This window comes from Misgurnus anguillicaudatus, chromosome 3 (genome assembly GCF_027580225.2).
Source record: "Misgurnus anguillicaudatus chromosome 3, ASM2758022v2, whole genome shotgun sequence".
Classification (NCBI taxonomy): Eukaryota; Metazoa; Chordata; class Actinopteri; order Cypriniformes; family Cobitidae; genus Misgurnus; species Misgurnus anguillicaudatus.
The window spans coordinates 9,715,238-9,728,269 of NC_073339.2; the positions used below are offsets into that span (position 1 = coordinate 9,715,238).

Here is a 13,032-nt window from a genome sequence, read left to right on the forward strand (position 1 = left end):
TGCATTGGAGCCAAATGGGATGTTTTCTCATTGTAAACCAAATATAGAATATATAGGAAATGTATTTATTTTATAGTCAAAATATTATATTCATCAATCTACATTTTCTTTAGTTTCCAAAATAAACAAAAAAGAGACAAATGGGATGTGTTACAAATTATTAAAATGTATTATTAAAGGGATAGCTCACTTTAAAATGAAATTTCTATCATCATTTACTCATCCTCATGTTGTTCTAAATCTGTATGAATTTCTTTTTTCTGGTGAACACAAAAGAAGATATTTTGAGAAATGATGGTAAACACACAGCAGTAAGTGACCATTGACTTCCATAGTAGGAAAAAAATATTTTGGAAGAATTGTGATAAATGACTAAGAAAATGTTTTGATAAATGATGGTAAGCACACAGTTGATGGTACCCATTAAATTCCTTCATATTTTTTATTCCTACTATGTAAGTCCATGGTCACCTACTGCTGTGTGCCCACCATCATCTCCCAAAATATCCTCCCCTGCGTTCACCAGAAAAAAGAAATCTACACAGACCCAGAACAACACGAGGACGAGCAAATGATGACAGAACTTTCAATTTAAATTATCCCTTTAACTTTTTTTTTATTTTATGTATTGGGTACATTTCACTTTCCACTGAAGATGCAAAAACATGCAATAAAAACGTAACATGCTATAGTGAAGCAAAAACTGTGTATTCAGGAGAAATGAAATTTGTCACATGCAGTGACATACGAAATATGTAAAAATGTATGTGAAAAAAACAAAAATCAATCAAACAGAATTAAATTTTTGTGAATTAAACATCAATTAAAAATACATTTATTGGTTTATTGAAATACATGACCAAAACCTATATAATATCAGTGTAGTGAATTTATTTCTTGCCAAAAACTCCCCCCACAAAATCTTTTGTGTTTTAAACTTCTCAGCCATTAAGATCCCTGAAAGCCAAACTCCTGTTAAAAGAAAGAACAAACAAGCAGTGGGTTAAAAACTAGTTACCAATTAGTTAACAATCACTAACAAACTTACGAGTGCCAAATACATTGCCATGAAAATATAATGCCATATACAAAAATATTATGCACATTTTAAAAATATGTAACCTTGTCTGAAGTCATATATAATAGAGCTGAAGCCATTTTTCTGTGATTTACTCATCTTATAATAATTTAAAGCTATTCAATTCAATAAAATTTTATTTATATAGTGCTTTTCCCAATTGTTTAACTGTTTCAAAGCAGCTTTACATTAATAAAAGCAGGAGAAAACACAGAAATATCGGTGGATAATATAAGAAACCGTACTAGCGAGCTATTATAGCTACATAATGTAAAGCTCATTCTGTGAAAATATAACATTGGTATCTTTAATATTGACATGAGCAAGGTCCTATCAAAGATGGAAATTATTGTAAAGTCTATTATTGAAATCAAACTTTCATACTCCTAATTACATAATTCGATCACACAGAATAAAGGTATTACAGGTGTATGTAGTATGCAGGTGACCACACCTGTCGGGGTAGTGTGACACAAGCAGAGGGTCTGTTAAGTTGTGATGAGAGCGTTCCTGAGACCAGGATCTGTGAGGGCTCAGGGAACGAGGACGTGAGGTAGATGAAGAGCGCATTGTGGAAGAAAGGACAGGAGAGAGAGTTGAGAGACCCTGTCTGCGCAGCTCCTGTACTGCACGCTCCCTGAGAGAATGAGAATGAACATTACAACAACATTCAGCAAAAGCCAAAGAAATAACCCTTACAAAAATTAACCATGCTTTTTTTGTGGGAAAAGTGTAGTAACCATGTTTTTTGGTGTATTGATTACTATTAGCAAAACCATGGTTTTACAACAGTAACCGTGTTTTTTGGTTTTAACTGTAGTAAAACCATGGTTAGTTTTCTTAATGGAGAAATTACAATTCTTTAGTTTTCCTTGGCAATTCTTATGATAAGGTGCATAAACAGGTCTTAAAGTTTGTGGTTGACCTTTCAAAGCGCTCAGTCGACAGTTGTCTTTTGGTCATGTCAAGATCTGATTCCAGCTGGGCTGATCGTGACCTCAGCTGAGACATTTCCCAGCTCTGAGAACTCCTAGAGAAAGAAAGGAGAATAACATCAAGTTCTAACTTTCTATAAGATGTGATCACTAATTTTTCCCCTCTGAGCATTTAAAATTGTTAGTTTACAGTATGCATGTGTGGGTCATCTATTGGCGCTTTTCCATCGCATAGTACCCCACGGTTTAGTTTAGTTTGGGTCGGGTCAGCTCACCTCACTTTGGCGTGGTTAGCTTTTCCATCGAGTTTAGTATCACTTCGCAGTGGGAGGGTTTACAGGCGTGTCATTATATTTGCGCTGCCTGCTGTGACATCATACAAGTGAGAGCGTCCTTGTATTTTCCCATGCAGTTATTTATTTCTCAGTCCGCCACAAAATTAAAATTGACCAACACAAACAGATGTTTGTACATCGCGTTTATCACTACCTCTGTCTCACATGACGGTTTCTGTACAAACACCCGCGGCGTCAGTCGACAGCGCTCCGCGGAGCCTCATTGAAGTTGCATTTAACCATATATAATGCTGACGTGCTCGTCCCAAATGTTCCGCCACAAACTGCAAGTCTGGAAAAAAACTATTATGGTGTCACTGATTCTCAACATGTGGACGTTTTTCATCGCTAAATGGGAGTTTGGGAACTTAAAGCAGAGCAGATGACAACATGTTTGCTCGAGACAGCGCAAGCTAGCATTGAGGTAAAGCTAATCTTTTACATTATAGCGATGACGTGACGATGACGATTCTCTCAGACCAATCAGTGATCTACAGTGTTTTCGCGTCACGTTTGGTATCAGCTCGGGTCGCTTGGAACCCCAACCGAGGTGGTACGAAAAAAAGTATCGGGTACTATGTACTGCACCCAATGGAAAAGCTCCCAAAAGTGGGCTGACCCGACCCAAACTAAACCAAACCGTGGGGTGCTATGCAATGGAAAAGCGCCATATTAGTGCCTGTATGTGCTACACTTACACTTTGCTGTCAGCCATGCTAAGTTTGTCCCTGAGTATTTGAATTTCAGCCTGTCGTTCTTGAGAAGTGAGCTGTCTCTGAAGTTCCATTTCTCGTGCAGACACCAGCAGACTCTCCAGACTCTGAACAGATAACCGTTCACTGGCCAGCTGTTTCTGCAACAACTCCACCTCTGAGCGACATGATTCCAGTTCATGCTGAACCTGTATGTATTCACAAAGAAATGATTAGACACATCAGCCTTTGGAGCTGAGGATTGGTGAGTCCCATCTGGGTCTTTTGCAAGGTGGAGCACTAAATCGACAATTGAGCTGGGGATTGTGGGTTTGAGTACCACATGGGGTGTTCAGGAACAGCATGGTTGCTGTAATAAACTGCTTTGTCAAACTGCTAAAACTGCTAAATAATGATTCAACAACCCTTGTTTGACTTTCCATGATACTAAAGGCATGGTTTGTGGGTCTGAAATCTCTGGTTAAGAATATCCAAGATGTGGTCTGCAGGTGGCCCAGAGGCCTAATGGATAAGGCATCAGCCTTCGGAGCTGAGGATTGTGGGGTCGAGTCCCATCTGGGTCGTTTAGAGATAGGAACCTTTAGTTGGGTGCAGCATTAAATCTCCAGTTGATTGTACAACCCTAAAGTTGTGTTTCACTTTGCATGGTGTAGGATCTGAAATCTCTGATTGAGACAACTCAGAATGAGCTCTGCAGAGGGCCTAATGGCTAAGGCATCAGCCTTTGGAGCTGAGAATTGTGGGTTCGAGTCCCATCTCGGTTGTTTAGAGATAGTAACCTTAAGTCGGGTGCAGCATTAAATATCCAATTGATTGTACAACCCTGAATTTGTGTTTCCCTTTGACCGTTATGATAGTCATGGTTTGTGGATATGAAATGTCCGATTTAGACAACCCAAAATAATGTCTGCAGGTGGCCCTGTGGCCTAATGGATAAGGCGTCAGCCTTCAGAGCTGAGGATTGTGGGTTAGAGTCCCATCTGGGTCGTTTAGAGATAGCAACCTTTAGTTGGGTGCAGCATTAAATCTCCAGTTGACTGTACAACCCTAAAGTTGTATTTCACCTTGCATGGTGTAGGATCTGAAATCTCTGATTGAGACAACCCATAATAACATCTGCAGGGGGACCAGTGGCCTAATGGCTAAGGCATCAGCCTTCGGAGCTGAGGATTGTGGGTTCGAGTCCCATCTGGGTCATTTAGAGATAGCAACCTTTAGTTGGGTGCAGCATTATATCTCCAGTTGATTGTACAACCCTAAACTTGTATATTACTTTGCATGGTGTAGGTTCTGAAATCTCTGATTGAGACAACCCATAATAACATCTGCAGGGGGCCCAGTGGCCTAATGGCTAAGGCATCAGCCTTCGGAGCTGAGGATTGTGGGTTCGAGTCCCATCTGGGTCGTTTAGGGATAGCAACCTTAAGTTGGGTGCAGCATTAAATCTCCAGTTGATTGTACAACCCTAAAGTTGTATTTCACTTTGCATGGTGTAGGATCTGAAATCTCTGATTGAGACAACCCATAATAACATCTGCAGGGGGCCCAGTGGCCTAATGGCTAAGGCATCAGCCTTCGGAGCTGAGGATTGTGGGTTCGAGTCCCATCTGGGTCATTTAGAGATAGCAACCTTTAGTTGGGTGCAGCATTATATCTCCAGTTGATTGTACAACCCTAAACTTGTATATTACTTTGCATGGTGTAGGTTCTGAAATCTCTGATTGAGACAACCCATAATAACATCTGCAGGGGGCCCAGTGGCCTAATGGCTAAGGCATCAGCCTTCGGAGCTGAGGATTGTGGGTTCGAGTCCCATCTGGGTCGTTTAGAGATAGCAACCTTTAGTTGGGTGCAGCATTAAATCTCCAGTTGACTGTACAACCCTAAAGTTGTATTTCACCTTGCATGGTGTAGGATCTGAAATCTCTGATTGAGACAACCCATAAAAGCATCTGCAGGGGGCCCAGTGGCCTAATGGATTAGGCATCAGCCTTGGAGCCTTTAGTTGGGTGCAGCATTAAATCTCCAGTTGACTGTACAACCCTGAATTTGTGTTTCCCTTTGCCTGTTATGATAGGCATGGTTTGTGGATCTGAAATCTCTGGTTGAGTCAACCCAGAATGAGCTCAAAAGAGGGCCCAGTGGCCTAATGGATAAGGCATCAGCCTTCGGAGCTGAGGATTGTGGGTTCGAGTCCCATCTGGGTCATTTAGGGTGTTTTCACATATACACTGTTTAGGTCGGCCCAAATGACGTGTCGCTCCGAGTACGGTGCGTTTGGGTCAGTGTGAACACAACAGCCGCATTCGGGTGCGCACTAAACGGCCGCCCCGAGACCGCTCTAAACAGGTGGTCTCGGAGCGGCTGTCGCCGAACTCTGGGGCGACCCACCTGTGGTGTGAACACTGCCGGACCTCGGACCGAACCAAATACAGGAAGTTCTCCACATGTTTGAGCCACTGGGCTTCCGTTGTGACGCGAGCCGGGTGTTATATTGTGGGTTAACAACAAACAAGTCAATCTGGTCCGTTGCAGAGAGATTCACTGTCTCCTTTACGTTTGAGCTGATGATTTTATAAATGCATAGCTGTCCTCCACACACAAATAGTGACATTACGGGCTTTTTAGCAAACGGCTCCATGAGAAAGGCTTTAATAGAACAGCTACGCAATTTCGCGTTAAAGCAAAGAAACTTTGCAAAGACGTGCATCGTTTATCTCCACATCTTGATAGCTGCGCTCTCCCTGTCAGGCTGGTTGTCATGGAAACGTGGGGGTGGTCATGAGACGGTAAGAGCTGTCAGAGACCAATGACAGCGCTGACCGTTGTCACATGGCATACGGTGCGGCATTTCGAGTAAAGTAAAAAATATATATATGTGAACACGGACCGCACTAACTGAAAAATGATACAATGTATTTTGGTGCGCTCCGAGGCCGCACCACGGTGCGCACCAACATATGTGAAAACAACCTTAGAGATAGCAACCTTTAGTTGGGTGCAGCATTAAATCTCCAGTTGATTGTAAAACCCTATATATGTGTTTGCCTTTGCCTGTTATGATAGGCATGGTTTGTGGTTCTGAATCTCTGGTTGAGACGACCCAGAATGAGCTCTGCAGAGGGCCCAGTGGCCTAATGGCTAAGGCATCAGCCTTCGGAGCTGAGGATTGTGGGTTCGAGTCCCATGTGGGTCGTTTAGAGATAGCAACCTTTAGTTGGGTGCAGCATTAAATCTCCAGTTGATTGTACAACCCTAAAGTTGTATATCACTTTGCATGGTGTAGGATCTGAAATCTCTGATTGAGACAACCCATAATAACATCTGCAGGGGGCCCAGTGGCCTAATGGCTAAGGCATCAACCTTCGGAGCTGAGGATTGTGGGTTCGAGTCCCATCTGGGTCTTTTAGAGATAGCAACCTTTAGTTGGGCGCAGCATTAAATCTTCAGTTGACTGTACAAGCCTGAATTTGTGTTTCCCTTTGCATGGTGTAGGATCTGAAATCTCTGATTGAGACAACCCATAATAACATCTGCAGGGGGCCCAGTGGCCTAATGGCTAAGGCATCAGCCTTCGGAGCTGAGGATTGTGGGTTCGAGTCCCATCTGGGTCATTCAGAGATAGCAACCTTTAGTTGGGCGCAGCATTAAATCTCCAGTTGACTGTACAAGCCTGAATTTGTGTTTCCCTTTGCCTGTTATGATAGGCATGGTTGTTGGATCTGAAATCTCTGTTTGAGACATCCCAGAATGAGCTCATAAGAGGGCTCAGTGGCCTAATGGATTAGGCATCAGCCTTGGAGCCTTTAGTTGGGTGCAGCATTAAATCTCCAGTTGACTGTACAACCCTAAATCTGTGTTTGCCTTTTATGATAGGCATGGATTGTGTATCTGAAATCTCTGGTTGAGACAACCCAGAATGAGCCCAAAAGAGGGCCGAGTGGCCTAATGGATAAGGCATCAGCCTTCGGAGCTGAGGATTGTGGGTTCGAGTCCCATCTGGGTCATTTAGAGATAGCAACCTTTAGTTGTACAACCCTGAATTTGTGTTTCCCTTTGCCTGTTATGATAGGCATGGTTTGTGGTTCTGAAATCTCTGGTTGAGACGACCCAGAATGAGCTCTGCAGAGGGCCTAATGGCTAAGGCATCAGCCTTTGGAGCTGAGAATTGTGGGTTCGAGTCCCATCTCGGCCGTTTAGAGATAGTAACCTTAAGTCGGGTGCAGCATTAAATATCCAATTGATTGTACAACCCTGAATTTGTGTTTCCCTTTGACCGTTATGATAGTCATGGTTTGTGGATATGAAATGTCCGATTTAGACAACCCAAAATAATGTCTGCAGGTGTCCCTGTGGCCTAATGGATAAGGCGTCAGCCTTCAGAGCTGAGGATTGTGGGTTAGAGTCCCATCTGGGTCATTTAGAGATAGCAACCTTAAGTTGGGTGCAGCATTATATCTCCAGTTGATTGTACAACCCTAAACTTGTATATTACTTTGCATGGTGTAGGATCTGAAATCTCTGATTGAGACAACCCATAAAAGCATCTGCAGGGGGCCCAGTGGCCTAATGGATTAGGCATCAGCCTTGGAGCCTTTAGTTGGGTGCAGCATTAAATCTCCAGTTGACTGTACAACCCTGAATTTGTGTTTCCCATTGCCTGTTATGATAGGCATGGTTTGTGGATCTGAAATCTCTGGTTGAGTCAACCCAGAATGAGCTCAAAAGAGGGCCCAGTGGCCTAATGGCTAAGGCATCAGCCTTCGGAGCTGAGGATTGTGGGTTCGAGTCCCATCTGGGTCATTTAGAGATAGCAACCTTTAGTTGGGTGCAGCATTAAATCTCCAGTTGATTGTAAAACCCTATATATGTGTTTGCCTTTGCCTGTTATGATAGGCATGGTTTGTGGTTCTGAATCTCTGGTTGAGACAACCCATAATAACATCTGCAGGGGGCCCAGTGGCCTAATGGCTAAGGCATCAGCCTTCGGAGCTGAGGATTGTGGGTTCGAGTCCCATCTGGGTCATTTAGAGATAGCAACCTTTAGTTGGGTGCAGCATTAAATCTCCAGTTGATTGTAAAACCCTATATATGTGTTTGCCTTTGCCAGTTATGATAGGCATGGTTTGTGGTTCTGAATCTCTGGTTGAGACAACCCATAATAACATCTGCAGGGGGCCCAGTGGCCTAATGGCTAAGGCATCAGCCTTCGGAGCTGAGGATTGTGGGTTCGAGTCCCATCTGGGTCATTTAGAGATAGCAACCTTTAGTTGTACAACCCTGAATTTGTGTTTCCCTTTGCCTGTTATGATAGGCATGGTTTGTGGTTCTGAAATCTCTGGTTGAGACGACCCAGAATGAGCTCTGCAGAGGGCCTAATGGCTAAGGCATCAGCCTTTGGAGCTGAGAATTGTGGGTTCGAGTCCCATCTGGGTCATTTAGAGATAGCAACCTTTAGTTGGGTGCAGCATTAAATCTCCAGTTGACTGTACAACCCTGAATTTGTGTTTCCCTTTGCCTGTTATGATAGGCATGGTTGTTGGATCTGAAATCTCTGTTTGAGACATCCCAGAATGAGCTCATAAGAGGGCTCAGTGGCCTAATGGATTAGGCATCAGCCTTCGGAGCCTTTAGTTGGGTGCAGCATAGTCTCAGCCTCAGACGTCACGCCCACAAACTGTTGGCTGAACGTCTGATGTTTTTCGTACACTTTTCTGGAAACCCTGTGAAAATGGTAAAGTCGTCTTTGATTGGTTGGAAAAAAACGGATTTCCAGGAGACGCGAGTGTCGCGATTAGTTTCAGTCCCTGGAAAACAAAGCTCTGACGTTCCATTGAGGAAGAGAATCAGTCGTGTTCACGTGGATAATAATGAGCAGTTATCATGATCAGCTAAACATTGGATTCTCAAAAATATGCATAGTTCGCGGCATCGACTCTCTAAAAGGCGTCCAAGAGTTTTCTTTAAGGCAGTTAGTGGAGTTTAAAAGTTTGGTTCTCCTGAATTGCTTGTATGTGTTAAAAAGTGGAGAGATATGCTTCAAACAGACGTTTAACAGGATCGTCTCATTGGTGTGGCTGTTGATGAAGTGCTCAACGTTGTCCTATGGTGAGCAATGTTGTTTATTTAGATACTATTTGGTTGCGGCTGGTTATTTCAATAACTGACTTGTTGCCAGCCGGCTCGTTATTGTGGGGAGTCCGAAACGTTACGCTAGATGAAACAAACTGTGATTGGTTGTTTGACATGTCGGTCAAACAGCTCGTGGGCGGGCTTTGTCCAGAAAAAGCAGCGAAAAACACCAGACCTTCAGTATTGAAGGTCTGGCTACGCGAGACTAGGTGCAGCATTAAATCTCCAGTTGACTGTACAACCCTAAAGTTGTATTTCACCTTGCATGGTGTAGGATCTGAAATCTCTGATTGAGACAACCCATAATAACATCTGCAGGGGGCCCAGTGGCCTAATGGCTAAGGCATCAGCCTTCGGAGCTGAGGATTGTGGGTTCGAGCCCCATCTGGGTCGTTTAGAGATAGCAACCTTTAGTTAGGTGCAGCATTATATCTCCAGTTGATTGTACAACCCTAAACTTGTATATTACTTTGCATGGTGTAGGATCTGAAATCTCTGATTGAAACAACCCATAATAGCATCTGCAGGGGGCCCAGTGGCCTAATGGATAAGGCATCAGCCTTCGGAGCTGAGGATTGTGGGTTCGAGTCCCATCTGGGTCATTAAGAGATAGCAACCTTTAGTTGGGTGCAGCATTAAATCTCCAGTTGATTGTAAAACCCTATATATGTGTTTGCCTTTGCCTGTTATGATAGGCATGGTTTGTGGTTCTGAATCTCTGGTTGAGACGACCCAGAATGAGCTCTGCAGTGGGCCCAGTGGCCTAATGGCTAAGGCATCAGCCTTCGGAGCTGAGGATTGTGGGTTCGAGTCCCATCTGGGTCGTTTAGAGATAGCAACCTTTAGTTAGGTGCAGCATTATATCTCCAGTTGATTGTACAACCCTAAACTTGTATATTACTTTGCATGGTGTAGGATCTGAAATCTCTGATTGAAACAACCCATAATAGCATCTGCAGGGGGCCCAGTGGCCTAATGGATAAGGCATCAGCCTTCGGAGCTGAGGATTGTGGGTTCGAGTCCCATCTGGGTCATTTAGAGATAGCAACCTTTAGTTGGGTGCAGCATTATATCTCCAGTTGATTGTACAACCCTAAAGTTGTATATCACTTTGCATGGTGTAGGATCTGAAATCTCTGATTGAGACAACCCATAATAGCATCTGCAGGGGGCCCAGTGGCCCAGTGGCCTAATGGCTAAGGCATCAGCCTTCGGAGCTGAGGATTGTGGGTCTCATCTGGGTCATTTAGAGATAGCAACCTTTAGTTGGGTGCAGCATTAAATCTCCAGTTGATTGTACAACCCTGAATTTGTGTTTGCCTTTGCCTGTTATGATAGGCATGGTTTGTGGATCTGAAATCTCTGGTTGAGACGACCCAGAATGAGCTCTGCAGAGGGCCCAGTGGCCTAATGGCTAAGGCATCAGCCTTCGGAGCTGAGGATTGTGGGTTAGAGTCCCATCTGGGTCGTTTAGAGATAGCAACCTTTAGTTAGGTGCAGCATTAAATCTCCAGTTGATTGTACAACCCTAAACTTGTATATTACTTTGCATGGTGTAGGATCTGAAATCTCTGATTGAAACAACCCATAATAGCATCTGCAGGGGGCCCAGTGGCCTAATGGATAAGGCATCAGCCTTCGGAGCTGAGGATTGTGGGTTCGAGTCCCATCTGGGTCATTTAGAGATAGCAACCTTTAGTTGTACAACCCTGAATTTGTGTTTCCCTTTGCCTGTTATGATAGACATGGTTGTTGGATCTGAAATCTCTGTTTGAGACATCTCAGAATGAGCTCATAAGAGGGCTCAGTGGCCTAATGGATTAGGCATCAGCCTTCGGAGCTGAGGATTGTGGGTTCAAGTCCCATCTGGGTCATTTAGAGATAGCAACCTTTAGTTGTACAACCCTGAATTTGTGTTTCCCTTTGCCTGTTATGATAGGCATGGTTTGTGGTTCTGAAATCTCTGGTTGAGACGAACCAGAATGAGCTCTGCAGAGGGCCTAATGGCTAAGGCATCAGCCTTTGGAGCTGAGAATTGTGGGTTCGAGTCCCATCTCGGCCGTTTAGAGATAGTAACCTTAAGTCGGGTGCAGCATTAAATATCCAATTGATTGTACAACCCTGAATTTGTGTTTCCCTTTGACCGTTATGATAGTCATGGTTTGTGGATATGAAATGTCCGATTTAGACAACCCAAAATAATGTCTGCAGGTGTCCCTGTGGCCTAATGGATAAGGCGTCAGCCTTGGAGCCTTTAGTTGGGTGCAGCATTAAATCTCCAGTTGATTGTGGGTTCGAGGCCCATCTGGGTCATTTAGAGATAGCAACCTTTAGTTGGGTGCAGCATTATATCTCCAGTTGATTGTACAACCCTAAACTTGTATATTACTTTGCATGGTGTAGGATCTGAAATCTCTGATTGAAACAACCCATAATAGCATCTGCAGGGGGCCCAGTGGCCTAATGGATAAGGCATCAGCCTTGGAGCCTTTAGTTGGGTGCAGCATTAAATCTCCAGTTGACTGTACAACCCTGAATTTGTGTTTCCCTTTGCCTGTTATGATAGGCATGGTTTGTGGATCTGAAATCTCTGGTTGAGTCAACCCAGAATGAGCTCAAAAGAGGGCCCAGTGGCCTAATGGCTAAGGCATCAGCCTTCGGAGCTGAGGATTGTGGGTTCGAGTCCCATCTGGGTCATTTAGAGATAGCAACCTTTAGTTGGGTGCAGCATTAAATCTCCAGTTGACTGTACAACCCTGAATTTGTGTTTGCCTTTGCCTGTTATGATAGGCATGGTTTGTGGATCTGAAATCTCTGGTTGAGACGACCCAGAATGAGCTCTGCAGAGGGCCCAGTGGCCTAATGGCTAAGGCATCAGCCTTCGGAGCTGAGGATTGTGGGTTCGAGTCCCATCTGGGTCGTTTAGAGATAGCAACCTTTAGTTGGGTGCAGCATTAAATCTCCAGTTGATTGTACAACCCTAAAGTTGTATTTCACTTTGCATGGTGTAGGATCTGAAATCTCTGATTGAGACAACCCATAATAACATCTGCAGGGGGCCCAGTGGCCTAATGGCTAAGGCATCAACCTTCGGAGCTGAGGATTGTGGGTTCGAGTCCCATCTGGGTCTTTTAGAGATAGCAACCTTTAGTTGGGTGCAGCATTAAATCTCCAGTTGACTGTACAACCCTGAATTTGTGTTTCCCTTTGCATGGTGTAGGATCTGAAATCTCTGATTGAGACGACCCAGAATGAGCTCTGCAGGGGGCCCAGTGGCCTAATGGCTAAGGCATCAGCCTTCGGAGCTGAGGATTGTGGGTTCGAGTCCCATCTGGGTCATTTAGAGATAGCAACCTTTAGTTGGGCGCAGCATTAAATCTCCAGTTGACTGTACAAGCCTGAATTTGTGTTTCCCTTTGCCTGTTATGATAGGCATGGTTGTTGGATCTGAAATCTCTGTTTGAGACATCCCAGAATGAGCTCATAAGAGGGCTCAGTGGCCTAATGGATTAGGCATCAGCCTTGGAGCCTTTAGTTGGGTGCAGCATTAAATCTCCAGTTGACTGTACAACCCTAAATCTGTGTTTGCCTTTTATGATAGGCATGGATTGTGTATCTGAAATCTCTGGTTGAGACAACCCAGAATGAGCCCAAAAGAGGGCCGAGTGGCCTAATGGATAAGGCATCAGCCTTCGGAGCTGAGGATTGTGGGTTCGAGTCCCATCTGGGTCATTTAGAGATAGCAACCTTTAGTTGTACAACCCTGAATTTGTGTTTCCCTTTGCCTGTTATGATAGGCATGGTTTGTGGTTCTGAAATCTCTGGTTGAGACGACCCAG

The 13,032-nt window shown here is 44.0% G+C and overlaps 1 protein-coding gene and 24 non-coding genes across 29 annotated transcripts in view; 24 read left to right on the forward strand and 1 right to left on the reverse strand.

Moving 5' to 3' along the window:
- Positions 1–53: 53 nt before the first annotated feature.
- tsga10 (testis specific, 10) overlaps positions 54–13,032 on the reverse strand; it is a 43,627-nt gene continuing 30,648 nt past the window's right edge. For all 5 annotated transcript variants that reach the window (XM_073861067.1, XM_073861060.1, XM_073861057.1 and 2 more), the window contains 4 exons: positions 3,047–3,249; positions 2,004–2,108; positions 1,533–1,715; positions 54–972 (listed from right to left, as the gene is read on the reverse strand). In XM_073861067.1, the coding sequence (XP_073717168.1) occupies positions 942–972; positions 1,533–1,715; positions 2,004–2,108; positions 3,047–3,249 (522 nt within the window). In that variant the 3' untranslated portion in view covers positions 54–941. The remainder of the gene's footprint in view (positions 973–1,532; positions 1,716–2,003; positions 2,109–3,046; positions 3,250–13,032) is intronic.
- Positions 4,186–4,258, forward strand: trnar-ucg (transfer RNA arginine (anticodon UCG)). The gene has a single exon. It is a non-coding gene; the product is annotated as a tRNA-Arg (tRNA).
- trnar-ucg (transfer RNA arginine (anticodon UCG)) lies at positions 4,395–4,467 on the forward strand. Its single transcript has one exon. It is a non-coding gene; the product is annotated as a tRNA-Arg (tRNA).
- trnar-ucg (transfer RNA arginine (anticodon UCG)) lies at positions 4,604–4,676 on the forward strand. Its single transcript has one exon. It is a non-coding gene; the product is annotated as a tRNA-Arg (tRNA).
- On the forward strand, positions 4,813–4,885 carry trnar-ucg (transfer RNA arginine (anticodon UCG)). Its single transcript has one exon. It is a non-coding gene; the product is annotated as a tRNA-Arg (tRNA).
- On the forward strand, positions 5,197–5,269 carry trnar-ucg (transfer RNA arginine (anticodon UCG)). The gene has a single exon. It is a non-coding gene; the product is annotated as a tRNA-Arg (tRNA).
- Positions 6,185–6,257, forward strand: trnar-ucg (transfer RNA arginine (anticodon UCG)). The gene has a single exon. It is a non-coding gene; the product is annotated as a tRNA-Arg (tRNA).
- On the forward strand, positions 6,394–6,466 carry trnar-ucg (transfer RNA arginine (anticodon UCG)). Its single transcript has one exon. It is a non-coding gene; the product is annotated as a tRNA-Arg (tRNA).
- Positions 6,603–6,675, forward strand: trnar-ucg (transfer RNA arginine (anticodon UCG)). Its single transcript has one exon. It is a non-coding gene; the product is annotated as a tRNA-Arg (tRNA).
- trnar-ucg (transfer RNA arginine (anticodon UCG)) lies at positions 6,996–7,068 on the forward strand. The gene has a single exon. It is a non-coding gene; the product is annotated as a tRNA-Arg (tRNA).
- Positions 7,792–7,864, forward strand: trnar-ucg (transfer RNA arginine (anticodon UCG)). The gene has a single exon. It is a non-coding gene; the product is annotated as a tRNA-Arg (tRNA).
- Positions 8,015–8,087, forward strand: trnar-ucg (transfer RNA arginine (anticodon UCG)). The gene has a single exon. It is a non-coding gene; the product is annotated as a tRNA-Arg (tRNA).
- trnar-ucg (transfer RNA arginine (anticodon UCG)) lies at positions 8,238–8,310 on the forward strand. The gene has a single exon. It is a non-coding gene; the product is annotated as a tRNA-Arg (tRNA).
- trnar-ucg (transfer RNA arginine (anticodon UCG)) lies at positions 9,514–9,586 on the forward strand. The gene has a single exon. It is a non-coding gene; the product is annotated as a tRNA-Arg (tRNA).
- On the forward strand, positions 9,723–9,795 carry trnar-ucg (transfer RNA arginine (anticodon UCG)). Its single transcript has one exon. It is a non-coding gene; the product is annotated as a tRNA-Arg (tRNA).
- trnar-ucg (transfer RNA arginine (anticodon UCG)) lies at positions 9,946–10,018 on the forward strand. Its single transcript has one exon. It is a non-coding gene; the product is annotated as a tRNA-Arg (tRNA).
- trnar-ucg (transfer RNA arginine (anticodon UCG)) lies at positions 10,155–10,227 on the forward strand. Its single transcript has one exon. It is a non-coding gene; the product is annotated as a tRNA-Arg (tRNA).
- On the forward strand, positions 10,590–10,662 carry trnar-ucg (transfer RNA arginine (anticodon UCG)). Its single transcript has one exon. It is a non-coding gene; the product is annotated as a tRNA-Arg (tRNA).
- trnar-ucg (transfer RNA arginine (anticodon UCG)) lies at positions 10,799–10,871 on the forward strand. The gene has a single exon. It is a non-coding gene; the product is annotated as a tRNA-Arg (tRNA).
- Positions 10,995–11,067, forward strand: trnar-ucg (transfer RNA arginine (anticodon UCG)). The gene has a single exon. It is a non-coding gene; the product is annotated as a tRNA-Arg (tRNA).
- trnar-ucg (transfer RNA arginine (anticodon UCG)) lies at positions 11,818–11,890 on the forward strand. The gene has a single exon. It is a non-coding gene; the product is annotated as a tRNA-Arg (tRNA).
- trnar-ucg (transfer RNA arginine (anticodon UCG)) lies at positions 12,042–12,114 on the forward strand. The gene has a single exon. It is a non-coding gene; the product is annotated as a tRNA-Arg (tRNA).
- Positions 12,251–12,323, forward strand: trnar-ucg (transfer RNA arginine (anticodon UCG)). The gene has a single exon. It is a non-coding gene; the product is annotated as a tRNA-Arg (tRNA).
- trnar-ucg (transfer RNA arginine (anticodon UCG)) lies at positions 12,460–12,532 on the forward strand. The gene has a single exon. It is a non-coding gene; the product is annotated as a tRNA-Arg (tRNA).
- Positions 12,853–12,925, forward strand: trnar-ucg (transfer RNA arginine (anticodon UCG)). The gene has a single exon. It is a non-coding gene; the product is annotated as a tRNA-Arg (tRNA).